This window comes from Lygodium microphyllum, chromosome 2, assembly GCF_053477565.2.
Source record: "Lygodium microphyllum isolate KBCC chromosome 2, Lygodium_microphyllum_v1.1.10, whole genome shotgun sequence".
NCBI lineage: Eukaryota > Viridiplantae > Streptophyta > Polypodiopsida > Schizaeales > Lygodiaceae > Lygodium > Lygodium microphyllum.
In genome coordinates, this window is record NC_141136.1 from 99,353,877 (window position 1) to 99,370,587 (window position 16,711).

The following is a 16,711-nucleotide window of genomic DNA, read 5'->3' on the forward strand; positions in this document are numbered from 1 at the left end:
AATTAAAAAATCATGGTTCAACTTTGTGTGATTTAGTTGCAATATGCCTGCATTGCTGAATAATAAATGGTCACATATGAAACACAAGATGCATTAATTGCTGTTCTTCCCTCAAATGACCAGAGACTGATAAGCTTTTAAGTCTGACAACCTGATGAAGCCAGTTGCTTCCTTTATCAAATTCCAGCCAGTGCAACTATTTCATCCTGCTTCTAGATTAAAAATCCAGTCAAATTTGCCTCTCAATTTGCAGATTTGATGCAAGACATCCCATTACTTCACGGAAAACGGTTCTTACCTCAAAGTGAGGAATCCCAAACATATCACAGGCTACACCTTCTGACAAGTCCACCTCAAACCCTAATCAAAACAAAATAGATATTTTTGGAAGATAGTTTTGATGGACTTCTAGATATACCGGCTTGAATTTTTTGAAGCTGAAGTCCAAGGATTAGCAATTCAAATGACAAAATAACTGATTTCACAAGTGAATTCCCACTGGTGCAGTTCCAATGCCACAACCTTCATAAGTTCACCTCATATGCTCCTTGACATTCAAAGACAAGCATATACCCCAATAAATGAGTCTAGACTGGAAGAGTTGGTTCAGGCACTCGAGTCCTCAAACATGAAAGCTCTCTCTTGAACTTTGGCCCCATGTACATGCCTTATGGACCTAGAGACCACATGATATACAGACAGCTACAAACATGGACCAAAAGAGAAGCTAATTTATTATTTAAGAGGTCCTTGACTCTAGATCACATATTTCCACCAAGGCAAATCATTGAGGAGGTCCAATATAAGAAAAAATATGCTTTAGTGCTGTTTTATTGGTTTCAAAAAAGTTTCTGATAGTGCAATATGTTCTCATCTTCCCGATAATTGCAAGATTTGATCTTTTTAGATCATGTGGAAAGTATTGCACCTACTTGTGGCTCTTCTAGTCACTACAACATGAATGTACTCTAACAACTTTCTCACCCTCTCATTCACTCCATATAATTAATACAAGCTCAACCATCTCCCTTCCTGTGTGCATGTGCTCCTCACTGTTAATCTCATGAATGAGGCTGCACTTTCAACTTTCTCAGAACCAGCACTCACACCACTTTTATCATTGCCATAAGGGTGCTTTCTCACAATCAATCTCTTACCTTCTTTTTCCAAAGCAACAAAATACTACCAAAATCTCATTCTATGTTTTTTCCCCTAAGCTCTGCAGCTTTTTTTTCGAAGCGAAAGAATACTGCAAAAATCTCATTCTAGGCTTTTTTTTCTAAGATAAAACTACAAAGCAGGACCCATGTACAAAAATAAAAATAACAAGCAGAAAATGTCAAACCCCCAGGCTAGCATGCACTTGAGGAAGAAATTTATGTAGAATGAAGTCGCTGAAAATCCATGCACAAGGAGTATATAGCAAAGACGTGTGAGCAAATGAATGCAAAAAGTCGGTTTGCTCTCCAATTTTCACATCATTGAGAAGAAGAAGATGATGATGATAAAGAAGAAGAACAACACTGTTAACAAAAGAGTGAAGGACAAAGGCTCTTACAAACAGCAGGACAAGAAGAAAGAGAAAAGGGCAAACAGCTTCCTGAGAGAACCAAACCATACATAAGCTCATTATTTTTAAGCTTTCGTTTAACTCACAAAAGAGGCCACAGCTGCCGCCATCTTTAGGAATACATATAAGCAAATTTTCTCAATCATTATATATCACAATCATTTCCACAGTACTTCTTTAAGTAGTAAACTCAGTTATCAAATTAAGAAAATCAGTCTCCAAGGGCAATCACAGCCAGCCTTTGAAGTACATGCCGAATTACCTGTATATTCCATCTGTATGTCAACTAAAGTGTAAGTAATGTGATTAAATGAAACGTCTATCCGTTTGTATGTTTCTGGGACTTTGTCCCAACTTTTATGCTTACTTTCTCTTTGTGAGAAACACCCTCAAAAGCTACTAGCAATAGAAACTTTGTTAACCACAAGCTACAGAATCACTTAGACAGGTATAAACCAGGCACAAGCATGCTTGAAACTGCCAGCTAAATAACAAAACTAAAAAGGCTAATTTGAAGATGTTACCCTCAAGAACACTTTCACTGGCAGAAGACAAATTCACCCGGCGAAATACCCCTTGTATCCAGCGCCTACGGGCAAGGGAGATGGTTGAATGAGATAGTAGAAAAGAAAAAGTTCTGAACAGCACAAAGTGTTATCAATGTAAACCCAAACTTGTACCATATAAAATTTAAAAAATAACACTCCAAATGTTCTTCACCTCTCCATAACAATCTCTTTTGCACGATTTTCTACTTGTTTTTCATGAACAGTAATGGAGTCACATACAAAGCCCTCCTTCTCAAAGACATCCGTTAATCCAGCCTCTGTGAAGTAAAAAGCACGCTGCTTGACGGCACCTATGTTACTCTTTTGGTCATAATAGTGGGTGTTCAAAACTTTGTTAAGTGACAAAGCTTGTTACTCACAGTGCCATCACCTCTTGCATAAAAGTTGTCACTGATCTTTTGCATCTTGCCAGAGAGCCTTTCCTGCACAGAACATAGAGAAAAACCCCTTTAACAACTACAAAGTAAAAAGTGCCCTTGGATAAGGGAGCATTGACACCAAAACAAAGGAGGAACATGATAGGTGTAAGAAACCCCCTTGGAGTGAATGATGTGAACATATACAAGCCCCATGTAATGGCAGATCAATCCCCAAATGGTAGTAAGCCTAAAGTCTTGTGAGTGGAAGAGTTTGCTTATGGGAACATAGAAATTATTTTTAGCATTCAAGTTTGAGCTTTGGGGTCATTTAAATAAGCTAATTAAGGTGTAATGAGAAATGTTCCTATTTTAGCTTAATACCCTGCATGTCAATTAATGTTTTTTGGTGGAATCACATGACATGAAGAATGGTGATACTTGCTCTACTCAACACCACCACCATTGTGCTTGCATGATAAAGGTGCTTACACATCGGGTAATCCCTTGTTTGCCACATACAAAAGGATGATTGTGGTGGGCTAATAGGGGGCACTACAAATGTATAAAGGACATAATCTCATAATCATTAATAGGTGGTTGTTCAAGTGGTTGTGGGACCTACTGTAATTTGTGTTGGCAAGTAGGACAAGTAATCATTAATAGGTGGTTGTTCAATGGGTGCATAGTATCAAGTTGGACATCCTCTCCACCCAACATTATGGTAACCTCAATCTGCTTGGTGTGAGCATGAGACACTCGGTTCCTTGCAACTACGAACTGCCATGGCACCCCGAAGTCAATATCAATAGGAGTGGGTGACTGCTGTCCCACACTGAGATCAACCAAATAGCATCTGAGCCATACACATTCCATTGTAGCTATATATGCTGCCCTATATTCAGCCTCACAGCTAGATGTGTCCGCTAAGAAACAATTACCACTAGACGATACGTGTGTGTCAAAACAACCAGCCCAATCACTATCTCTAAATGCATACAAGCAAATAGAACAAGAGATCAATGAATGAGTGCTTTAAGCTAGCGAAAGACATGTTTTACTACTTGTGAATGCTTAGTGCTAGGGCTGTGCATTAAGTATGCCAATTGAGAGACCCCAAACCGAATATCTCGCAATGAACTGCACACATACAATAGGCATTCGACAACTAGCTAATAGAGAGAAGTATCAAATGAATGCCCTACAGCCTTAAGTGTAACCTTAGGCATGTCTTAACTAGAGTAGAGATAGGCTTGCAATCTTGCATCTCAAAACACTCAAAGAGCTGCCCAATGTACTTATATTGTCGCAAAACAAATGCTCCCCTCAACTGCAAGGGACTAAATGCCAAGATCTATAACATCATAATGCATATTGTAATTCATCCTTTTAGTTTGCAATATACATCTCATCTAGCCTAATCAATAACATATTATCCACACAGAGAATGAGAATTGAGAGATCATCCCAATTCTTGCAAACACGTGGTGTGCTCTCATTGTGTAAATTATTGAAACTGAGAACATTCAAATGAGCATGTATTTTGTCATACCATGCCCTAGGTGCCTATTTCAAACCATACAAGGCCTTATGCAACTAACACACCCTGCCCTCTAACCCTTTCAAAATAAAGCCAAGAGGTTGAATGGCATAAACCTCCACCATTCAGAAAGGCAATCTTCACATCCAACTATCGCACATGCCAATCAAAATAGGCAACCAAAAACTCAAGGAATAACACTACGAATGTTAGTCATACGTGAAGTGGGTGCAAATGTCTCATCATACTACATAGTCAATCCCACGTTCAATCCCACATTGTTGGGCATACCCTTTGGAAAGAAGACATGCATTGTAGTGATCAATGCTACCATCAGATATGTCTTTAGTTTGTAAAACCACTTTGTGTGTATAGCACACTTACCAAGAGGCAACTCACATAACTCCTATGTCCAATTTTTATGTATAGAATCTAACTCTAACTGCATTGTTGTCATCCAATGCTCACTTTGAGAAGAATGGGCTCTTTGTCACATGCACTAGCAACAAGAGCCTACGCAACAAAATGACCCTAAGTATGCCTAGTGGTTGCTCAAGTTCTACGAAGAAAAGAAACAAGTGGTTTGTTGCTTGGTAAAGTATCTAACAGTCATCTAGGAACATGTTTAGTCTCTTGAATGGTGGCCCTCTCATGATGAACATCATCAGCAATGTCCTAAGCAATGGGCTAAATAAAAGGTTGCTGATTTTCACACAGAAGTGGCTGATTTTGCTGTTGTACCCTTTCAACAAGTAGCTGTAACCAACCATTTTCAGATGATCTTGCTGAAATAAAGGTAATAAGCTGTCAAGCAAATCCATTGGACCCACAAGTGACTAACTTTTGCAGTCAAGAAAGGGCTTACCTGCATTGTCAACAAATACCACATCTCTTCACTCAATTTTGTTTGTAGAGGTTGATAAAAACAGTACCCTTTGCTTTCTATACTATAGTCAAAGAAATTGCATTTAATAGCTTTATCCTGAGGCTTATGTCGTTTTTGTTGTTGTAAACCAAGGCATATGCAAAACAACCAAAGACACACATAGTTGCATTTTGTCCATCGACAAAACAAATTTGTACCAATCCATACAATCAAGTCAGATCCATACAGTCCAAACTAGACACTCAAACCATCACCTGTTTGACCCACGTTGAGTGCCACAACTCAGCTAGCGACCACCTAGAGCAATTGCCCTCGCGCCAGCTCTATTGTCTTTTTGGCAATTGCACTCCGTGCCACCATCTCTTCCCATTTGCTGCCAAACATTGCCACCTTTGATCATGGCATTGCCCCCCCCCCCCCCCGGGCCCCGTCCCAACCAGCCCGATTGTAGTTGTTCCAATTTGCCATCCTAGAGTCACCAAGCTTGTCCACTCGGGCCAACAGCCTGACTTGCTATGTTGCAGACCAATACCGCCCTACACTCCTATCGTGGACTACTATCCACTAACCTAGTTATTGTGTTTAATCATGACTATTTACCAATCACCTCTACGTCTTGGTCCTCTCGCCACACACTTGCGACGCGACCTGTACACTGCCTGTCGCCTCCTCTTGTGTCGCTATGACCATTAAGTCTTTCATCGAGTGACGCATGGTATACTTATCAATCACCACATCAACATGGCATCACACTACCAGTCCCCCAAACAATTGATTCCACCGCCAACCAACTACCCTGTTAGCCAATAGTCCACGCGCTGAGTCACCAATCGCCGCATCATCACTGACATGCTCCCTATGTTGCTAACAATCTGTCGCCTTGAATCCCACAAGCTCAAGTTAAACAAAATATTATTTTATTTGATAATTCACTTATTTACATACAAGTAGGCCCCTATTCATGCCCACTACCCCTCTCAAGCACAAATTGGGCCAAATTTGGAGGTTTTCACAAAACTCATCCACTTTGGTCCAAATTTCATCAAAATTTGGGATTTTTCATCAATTTTACCAAATTCTTCATTGAATCAAAGAAATTCAGCCATGTCATCAAGAAATTTTGGGCTTTTCACCATTTGAGCTCAATTTCACCACAATTTTATTCAAAAAATTGGGATGGCCTTACAACACGATCATTGGCAGAAAGTCAAATGGGTCTTCAAGACCAAGTACCGCAGTGATGGCACATTGGACAAGCACAAAGCCCGCCTTGTTGCTAAAGGTTTTACATAGCACCGAGGCATTGATTTGCATGATACTTTTGCCCCTACAGCTCGGATGGCCACTATTCGGGTAGTTCTTGCCTTGGCTAGCCACAAGAGATGGCCGGTTTATCAACCGGATGTGAAGTTTGCCTTCTTGAATGGAGAGTTGAAGGAGAAGATCTATGTTGAGCAGCCTCTAGGCTTCGGTTCTTTTGATGGTAAGGTGTACAGGTTGTAGAAGTCTCTATAGTCTTAAGCAAGCTCCCCATGCTTGAAATGAGAAGATTGACTCGTTCCTCCAAGAGAAATTAGGGTATCAGCGTTCCAAAGCCGACCCCCAACTATATGTACACACCTCAAGTGGAGGTCATGTGTTGTTTGTCCTTTATGTGGATGACTTGATTGTGACAGGTGACCATACACAGATGGTCGAGCAAATGAAGGCAGCACTTCATAAGAAGTTTGAGATGACAGACATAGGACTTTTTCACTTCTTTCTAGGTCATGAGATCTATCAAACTCCGAGAGGGATCTTTATTTCTAGCAGCGGTATGTACAAGAATCCAGGCTACATGTGAGATAAAGAGATACAAGTCTCTTACGACTCCTATGGATCCGAATTGGAAGGCTACAGCTCATTCCGATTCTCCCTTGGCAGATGCTACCCATTATAGGCAATTGGTTGGTTCTTTGATCTGGCTTCTTAATACCCGTGTTCACTTATGTTATGCTGTAGGTGTGATAGCCGGGTTCATGAGTGAACCCAAGATGGTGCATTGGTAGGCTATTCACAGGATTTTGCGGTTCCTATGGGAAACTCCTAATTTTGGGATCTATTGTCATGCTGCTACCCGTGCTACGGACTTGGTCCTCACAAGTTGGAGTGATTCAGATTGGACTGGTGATGTGGATCATCAGAGGTCCACCACAGGTTATTATTTTATCTTGGGTGTTGGTGTTGTTTCATGGAGCAGCAAGAAGCAACCTACGATTGCCCTCTCCTTGACCGAGGCGGAGTATCCGACAAGTCTTCTACTACATGTGAGACAGTGTGGCTTCACAGGCTTTTGGAAGAGCTTGGCTGCCCGCACACAAGTCCTACTCTTCTACAGTGCAACAATGAGAGTTGCATTGCCCTGGCCAAGAATCCTGTGTTTCAAACTCGGACGAAGCATATTGAGATCCAATACCATTTCATTCGGGAGAAAATTCTAGATGAGACCATTTCCCTAGTCTATTGCAAGACAACAGACAATCTTGCAGACTTGTTTACCAAGGTGCTTCCCTAGGCTTTCCTTCGAAAGCACTCCAGATCCCTTAGCATTTTTCCTTGTCCAGGACATGAGAGGGGGTGTTAGAGAGCCATCTCTCGGATAGGTAGGACACGTGGCAGGTTGTTGCGAGTGCCACATGGCAGGCAGTCGACCAGTCGCCACATGGCATGCAATCAGTGCACCAGTTGGCTAGCAATCGGCTGCATTAATTGCAGCTGACCTGCATTATTTTGGGTGTTATTCTCAACCTATTTATAGGCTTTGTTTCCAACAGCCTCAGTCAATTGTGTTCCACAAATTTGAGGCTGCAGACCATGGAGACTACCCTCGTGCTAGCAGAGACCGAGATCTTCAAGGTGGAGACATATGCAGATATTCTCTCTACACCCATGTATAATTCTACATCCTTATACAGCATTCTTCACTGCAGATTTTTTGTGTTTCTCTTTCTCTCTCTCTCTGTTCACTCTTTGTCTTGGTCACTCGCTTCCGCATTGCTTCACACTAACACAACCAAGTTACCTACAATTTCAACCAGCTTGTCTCTCTTTTGTTGCAAAAAGAAGGAAGTCACCTCAACCGCAATGCTACCATGGCAACTGAACAAGCCTTTTCTACCCACCATCGTGGAAAAGGTCAAAATCGAGTGAGGAACGAGCACATGGTCAAAAACCAGCAAATAACCATGCTGGTCATTCATCTTATTCATCAAATAATTCCTCCAAAAGATACCTTCTCATGCTGGTCCATTATCTTTCAATCCTTTCAAAGGTACATGCAATATACTTTCTTCATCAAGTGTCAATATGAGCCTTCTATTTATAATGCTTGTTCTTTTATCACAAATGCAGCTTCTACTTGGTATTTCGACAGTGGTGCTTCTGAGCACATCATTTCGTGTCAAGAATTATTTTCATCCATTTTTTATATACCTAAGAGGACCATAGTCATGTGTGCAAACAATGCCACTTATGCAATTGAAGGCATTGGTACTGTTCAAGTGAATACTCTTTCTAGCACTCCCATGACATTACAAAATGTCCTCTATGTGCCAGGCATTAGAAGAACCTTCTTTCCATCTCACCATTGCTACTTCTAGCTTTCAGTCATCAACATACAAAACCAAGATAATCAAGCTGCCATTTGTTACCTTCTTAGTGTACAAGCAATGATCCACTTGACTTCTATGGAAACCTTGAGACAACATGAATGTATCAAACTTATGATACCATTCTCTTGGTATTTGTTTTAGCCCATACAGACTCCTTTTAAGTTTACATATCATCTTTTCTTTTCCTAATTTAACAAACCCTTCAAGATGCTGCATATATATGTCTTCACACAAATCACCATGTAAGAATGCAGTCTTTACATCCATCTGTATAAGCTCTATATCTTCAGTTGCAACCAAGCCCAAAATGGTTCTCAATGTAGTCATCTTGACTACAGAAGAGAATATCTCATTGAAGTCAATTCCGTGTTCCTGTTTGTACCCTTTCGCAACGAATCTTGCTTTGTACTTTGGCAAGGAACTAGAAGTAACCTTCATCTTGTAAACCCATTTACATGGAAGTGTTTTCCACCCTTAAGGCAACTGCACCAAGTCCCAAGTGCCATTTTTCTCAAGAGATTCTATCTCCGACAACATGGTTTTATACCATTTCTTACTGTCCTGTCTGTCCATTGCTTCCTTGAAGCAAGACAATTCACCACAGTCTATCAACATGACATAATCAACCACATTGTTAGCACCGAGAATGAATCTGTCAAGTTATCTAGTAGCCCTAGACGATCTCCTAACCCAATGATCATTGTTTGCTTGTTGTTCCTGCAAATTTTCATTTTTAGCATGTTGTCCAGGCATTTCACCCTGCAAGTCAGTATTAACAGCTTTTTGCCCTAGCTATTCCTGCACGTGTAGTGGCTCATTACCATAGACAATAGCTGGCCAATCATTTCCAGCATTATTTTATGCATTTACAGGTTCATTTACAGCAAGTATTTGCTGCTGTACAGACGGCACATTTTGCTGTCCAAAAGGTGTTTCTTCTTGAAATAAAATCCTACGGACTTCCTCCGTTCTTTCAGGCTGTTTGTGCATGCAATCTTCCCGGAATATAACATCATTGCTGCATACTACTTTTCTTTTCTCGGGATCCCATCATCTATATCCCATTTCACCCTCATCACCATATCCTAAGAAAATGCATTTACAAGACTTTGGCTCAAGTTTGCTATGTTTTTCTTTACGACTGTGCACAAAAGTTTCACAACCAAACACTTTCAGGTGAGCATATGAAGGTGGCTTGCCCGAGCACGCTTCTTGGGGAACTCCCCTCCCCCACCCCCCAAAGACATGTTTGGTGACCAATTAATTAAGTGTACGGCTGTCATAACAGCCTCTACCCAAAAACCATGGGGTAACGCAGCATGAGACAGCATCGTACGAACCTTATCTTGTATGGTTCGATTCATACGCTCTACAACTTCATTTTGGGGTGGATTATGAGGGACAGTCAGCTCCCTCTTAATCCCTTTGCTATCACAAAATGTCTGAAAGGCCTTGGGCACATATTCCCCACCATTGTCAAAGCCAAGATACTTAAGTGGCTTATCAATCTGATTTTCAACTAATGCCAATAATTTTTTAAACTTGTCAAGCACTTTATCCTTGCTACGAATAGGATAAACGCATACCTTCTGTGTAGCATCATCAACAAAGGTGACAAAATATTTCTTTCCCCCTAAAGATAACCATGGCATCTGACATGCATCTGAATATACTAACTCTAGAGGAGAAAATTTCAACGAAAGAGACTTTTTATGAGACGTCTGTGCATGTTTATCATAAACACAATGATCACAATGCTCAAAATCAGTATAACAAAGACAAGGCAAGTAACCCAAACGAGAAAGCACTTTCATTCCAGTTTGACTCATGTGTCCCAACCAGCCATGCCACAAAGAAATACTTGGCTGCTCGGTCACGGCAACAATATGATTACTCACACTAGATACATGGAGAGGATACAAGGTATTACTCCTACAACCTCTCGCAATCACTCTAGATCCCTCACAAATCTTCCATTTCCCATCACCAAAGGTGGTATGAAATCCATCATCATCTAGTTGCCCTGTGCTAATCAAGCTCTTCTTAAGCTGAGATACATGCCATACATGCTAAAGTGTGAAAACAAAACCATATTGAAACTGTAACTTCACATTGCCAATACCTACAATGTCACATGTATAGTTGTCCCCAAGATGGACAACACTATGTTGACCCCCTGTATAGGCAGAGAACCACTCACAATGAGGGGTGACATGAAAGGAAGCACCTGAATCAAGAATCCAAGTGTGCATGTCATCATCTATATCTGCAAGTAAAGCATGTGTACCAAAGTGTGAAGAGACCAAGTGTATGTCATTCCCACTGTCACTGTCATGAGCGACTACATTCACCACTTCAATTTTGACATTGCTCTTCTTGGGTTGACCCTCTTTCTTCTCTCCCTTGCTATCATCTGTCTTCTTGCCCTTTCCTTTCTCTTTCTTCCATTTGTAACAGTCATGTTTAAAGTGACCCTTCTTGCCACAATGATGGCATTCAACATCTTTGCCACGTGATTTACTGCGTCCCTTGCTATCAGATTTGCCTTTTTGCTCTGATCTTCCCCTAGTATGCAAAGCACTAGAAGACTTACTGAATGCATTGTTCTGCCGATTCATTTCTTCCATGAGTAGAGCACTCTCTACATCAGCATACAAAAGAATCGCATTGGAATTGCTCATGGCAGTCCTGAATGTATCCCAACTCTCTAGAAGAGTGCAAAGCAAGAACGTAGCCTTAAATTCTTCATCAATCAAGAACTTCAAGGCAACTAGTTGTTTGAAAATGGAGTTAAACTCACTCATTGTTGTACTCTCTTTCATATGCAAATCCATAAGCTTTTTCAACCAATACACTTTGCTTGCGGCACTCTTCTGTACATACCGTTCTTCTACTCGAGTCCATATAGCATATGCTGAATCCAAACCTTCAATGTTGAACAACAAGGCATCAGAAATCGATAGCTCGATGGTTGAGCGTGCAAGCTCATTTAACTCATCCCAATCGTCCTGTTCCATATCTATGGGCTTTGCCCCTTTGGTCTTAATCAGCTTTGCCTACTTCTTTTGCAATAGGATATTGTAGCACTGTTTTTGCCAAACTGCAAAGTTATGTGCTCCTTCAAGCTTCTTTATGTGCATGAGATTACTGTTGTCACTGCTCCCAGCCATGATTTTCAGCCCAAATGAGACCAAAAAATTCAGCAAATGCAGGACCAAACTGTCACACAAGTGACTAAGGTATAAAAAGTACCAACCAGCAATAAATGACCATGTAGAAGCAAAAATTTCAGATCTATAAGTAAATTTTCAGAAGCACCAAACCATTACAGCTGTTCCAAGGGCATATACATCGCATTACATGAGAAATCCCAAATTTTAGCTGCAATTTCTGTTGTACATGTATCCACGGGCATAAAATTTGACACACACAGTCAAAAGCCCCAAAATTTTTGTGCTCAAAGCATCAACCACACATCTGCATTGTCTCTGGCATGCATAGAAAAGGCCAATTTTGCCAAAATAGAGCAATTTCAGCAAAACCCCCAAATTTTTCCAAGTGTTAGATGTTCAAATTGCATGGAATTAAACCCACATGTACATAAAATGACCAAATGGTGCACAAATTTTGCCCAAACTACAAAAGCCCCAAATTGCACGGGGTCCAATGTGCATCAATGTTGAGAAATTGGGTATTTTCAGCCCAATTTTGCATATACATGAGAAGCCCCAAATGTCGGAGACAAAATGTCACAAATTCCTTCAATTTCTGAGACACATATCACTATTGTGTCTGGCGCGCACCAAATCTGGACAAATCCCCAAATTTCTCAAGTCCGGTGTGCACTAATTTCAGTGAAATTGAAAGAATTTCATTAAAATGTAAAAAGCCCCAAAATTCCCGAGCAAATGTGCATGGATTTTGCAATTTCTTAGTCAGATTGTCCAGTTCTGCGTTAAGGTCCCCAAATCCGAGAAAAAACCCAAGTTTCTAGGCCTAAAGCTGCACAGATTTGCACACAATGCTTGCACGTGCAAACACCCGGAGGAGAGGAGGCAAAAACAATCTCAAATATTTTTGAAAAAGAGGAGAAAGATGGCGGGTCAACGGCCGTTCAGGTCCGTGACACGTCGCCTGCCAAACTGCTGCCTGCTGAAGTCATCCCGTCCACTGGTCGACAGTCGCGTGATCGCCCATCAGCAAAGCATGTTGTCGCTGTAGTCCACGCTAGACCCCCAACCAGTCACCTAACCCATTACGCTTGGACCCGACTATCCCGTCAGTCATCCGCTGAACGTTCGTCGGCTGCAATCGCTTCGCCTACTCCTCGCTAGTCGCCCTGGTTGTTCTTCAACTGCAGTCGCTTTTGCACTACTCAATTGCCGACTGCTGATTGTCGAGTCCACCTAAGCTGTCTCTTGCCCACTCTGATGCAAGTTTGTAGTGACCGACAGGCACGAAGATCGAGACAGTCAGTGTTCGTTAGCAGCAACAAGACAGAGAGTGAGAGAGAGCAGAGTAGAGAGTGTGCACGATTTTTTGGGTACAATGATGAGTGTACCAATTTAGGTTTTTAGATAGATATATATATGTAAGTACTAGTGCTAAGGGTGTGTTCACACCCGAGCACATTAAAAGGCACGAGGGTCTTTATTCTCAACAAGTACTTTGAATTCATCCAATCTATCCAAGATATCATCAATTCTTGGAATGGGAAACCTATTCTAAATTGTAATTCTGTTAAGGGCCCTGTACTCCACACACATACGCCAAGATCCATCTTTATTCTACTAAGAGGACTCGAGAGCAAAAAGGTGAGAAACTGGATCTTATTAGATCCTTCTCCAAGAGCTCATTTACTTGCTTCATGATCTTCTCTTGATATGTTGGACTCACACGATAAGGTAGCCTATTTGGAAGCGAGCTCCCAAGAATGAGATCAATGTGATGATCTTCTAGCCTTTGGTGGTAACTCGTCAGGTAAAGTGTCTGAAACAATATTCATACTCCTTTAAGAAACTCATTCGGCCCTCATTCATATATGAGATGAACTCTTCCATTCTAGACTCTTTGTTAGAATCTTTTATAAAAATCAAATATGAAGAAATAGACTTTTTCATTGCTTTACAAATTTGTACATGGGACAAGATGGTAATAGAGTTTCCTTCCACTCCCACATTAAAAGATACATTTTTACCCTCCACTATATAAATGTATGGTACATTTAGTTATCATGATTGAGAACCAATTAAGTAGATAAGTGATACATTTAGTTATCATGACCAAGAACCAATTAGGTAGATGCATGTTACTTGTATAGGCAATAACATAACCTCAATTCAATCGTACATAATTTGTGTTAATATGATAATGAATGGTTAATTCTGATTCCAATCAATGGATGGATCTATTCTTCTATGCCAAGCTATTCCTAATACAACATCATAATGACTAAGATCTCCCATTACAAAACTCTCACGATCTACATAATATCCTATCTCAATTCGTAGTTTCCGAAGAATGGGAGTAACTTCAGACTCCATTCCTTGAAAAGCAGCACTCACTTGACATTTCTAGTGTTCCAAACCTCTCCTTTGGTAGATGTAGAGCTTCAACAATCCAAGGATGGATATAATGATATGTGGCTCCTGTATCAAAATGAATGAGAACATATTGATTAGCAATCTTAACCCAAGCCATAAAAAGCTTCCTTTTCTCTCACGGGGTTTCATCCTATTGCAAGTATTCTTTAGGTACAATATTTTCTTAAGGTGTCTTTTGGGGTTGGTTTTCCTTTTTTGCCTTATTAAAACATTGACCAACTATGTATCATTTCTCTCCACAAGAGAAACATCACCCTTCTCTTGTGTATTCAGCTAAGTACTGATATGTTAGTTTCTTTTTAGATAGCAAAGTTAGTCTATGTCATGAGGGCATGTATTCTTGAAACCTTACTTAACATGTGGATTAATTTTTAATCACATGATTAAGTAAAAGTTGCACATGTGAGATGTAACTAGGATCAGAGTAAATTTACAAGCCTAGGACTCAAGAAAATCATAGGATGTCAAAGGCAAAAGATGCTATAAGTTATGCTACACAGGTACTTAGTGGTATTTGGTGCCAATTGTTGACCTAGGTCATTCATTTGGCCATAAATGTCAGTTGGTGGCACCAAAGAAGTGGTGTTTAATGGTACGTAACGCCAATTTGATGATCAAAGATGGCGTAGAGACACTCAAAAATAAAAGTTGCCAAGCAAATTTAATTATTGGCCAATCAAACTATTTTTATGGGCACCAAAATAATTATTAGATTAATTTTCAATACTTAAAGACTGAAATTAATATTTAATAAACTGGGTAAATCTAATAGGTCGGATAATGCTGAAAATGGGATTAGAAGGCTGCCACTTGGCAAAACTTGCCCATGCAAGTTGAAAAAACTTTTATAGGGACTAGTGAAGTCTATTCTGGCGATTGTGAGAGAGAAGGAGGCTGTTAGAAAGTAAGGAGAGGTTGCTTATGTGATTTGCAGCCACCAGGGATCAATCCTACAGCATGTAACAGTAGCCCAATAGCCCAATGTCCTTCTAGTGCAAATGATAGCATATAGGATGGAGCAGCAGTCTGTCTGGTGGTCCTAAGCTATTGGTGACAGCTTCCTAGGTGTTTTACATTAACTCGATTGTTTCCAACATTTCTCAGCTTATAAAAACTGCTACTACAACCAACACATTGCTGCATGGAAAGGATGTAGAATTCATTGCAACCAAGGCTGAGAAAAGGAAAAATCTGAAAATAAAGTCAAAAATCAAGGCAGATCTGAAAATAGGGCTGGAAAGAGTAGATTTTGGCACACAAAGAGCCGAAAATCAGGGCTAAGGTTTCCAAAAGATACTTAGTGAAGTTTCACAATTATTCACCAATGGATGCCAAATGGATGGTGGAGGATAACTTGGCAAACCATCCTCAGATGTTGCAACTTTACCTTGATGCTTTTCAGTTAGAGCTAACTTTAGTTCAGGCTCAATCAGGTTCAGCAGAGCAAGGGTCCAGAGTATATTACCTGATGCTCGTGTGAGGGAGCTAGTATCTCCGCTCCTCAATGATGGACACCTCTAGATGTAGTGGATCTCGGATGTATTCGGCATGCATTCAAGGTATTGTAGCTAACAGTATGTTTGCCAAGAGATCACTATTCAATGTACTAGTCACTATGTTTAATATGCAAATGGGTATGGTTTCCACTGGAGCTTTGAAACTGTATATTTGCCTTGATTAATAATCATCGGAGACTGATCAATGAATGCTGGTTTTTAGTGTATGATCATTAACATTCAGCTGGTTCTGTGGACAGTCGCATATGTTATGATGCCATTGATGTTTTAGCCATGGTTTATGCTTGGCTTATGCTATGCTATGGTTTGGTTTTCCGTTTTCCCAGATGAGTTGAGCTCATGACAAATAGACATGCCACATGATAATCTGGCAATGTTTTGAGATTCTTTGTGGGTCTTAAATGTTATGTTGGCTGATAATTTTCAGCATATGTTTGGCATATGGAATGGTTGAGCAACAATGCACAATGTTATGTTAAATATGATGCCTTGTGGAAATTCCAATCCACTATTTTGCTTTGATGCATCTGGCAATGCAATCAAGGACAATTGCAAGGATTTTAAGGGGGAGGGTTGTCATGAGGACATGTACTTTAAGGGGGAGGGCTATCATGAGGACATGTATTTTTGAAAAGCCTCACTTAACATGTGGATTAATTTTTTATCACATGATTAAGTAAATGTTGCACATGTGAGGTGAAATTGGGATTAGAGCAAATTTACGAGCTCGCGACCTGAGGAATCACGGGATGTCAAAGGCAAAAGTTACTGTGAGTTATATTACATAGGTCCTTGGTGGTATCTGATGTCTGTTGTTGGCCTAGGTCATTCATTTGGCCATAAGTGTCAGTCGGTAACACTAGAGAAGTGGCATTTTTAATGATATCTAACACCAATCTAATGGTCAAAGATAGCCGAGAGACACTCAAAAATGGAAGTTGCCTAGCCAAATTAATTATAGACTGATCTTCTTTTTTTTTCAGTATTTAAAGATTGAAATTTAACATTTAATGGCTGGAT

The 16,711-nt window shown here is 40.3% G+C and overlaps 1 protein-coding gene across 10 annotated transcripts in view; it reads right to left on the minus strand.

Annotated features, from left to right (window-relative positions):
- Positions 1 to 16,711, minus strand: part of LOC148040071 (tRNA N(3)-methylcytidine methyltransferase trm141-like) — an 85,902-nt gene that overhangs the window by 24,970 nt on the left and 44,221 nt on the right. For 4 of the 10 annotated variants that reach the window (XM_087696575.1, XM_087696574.1, XM_087696572.1 and 1 more), the window contains 4 exons: positions 2,499 to 2,561; positions 2,291 to 2,415; positions 2,095 to 2,207; positions 299 to 360 (listed from right to left, as the gene is read on the minus strand). In XM_087696575.1, the coding sequence (XP_087552701.1) occupies positions 299 to 360; positions 2,095 to 2,207; positions 2,291 to 2,415; positions 2,499 to 2,561 (363 nt within the window). Of the gene's footprint in view, positions 1 to 44; positions 213 to 298; positions 361 to 2,094; positions 2,208 to 2,290; positions 2,416 to 2,498; positions 2,562 to 16,711 lie in introns of those variants that run through there. The other 6 variants (XM_087696577.1, XM_087696576.1, XM_087696580.1 and 3 more) reach the window with 6 other exon arrangements.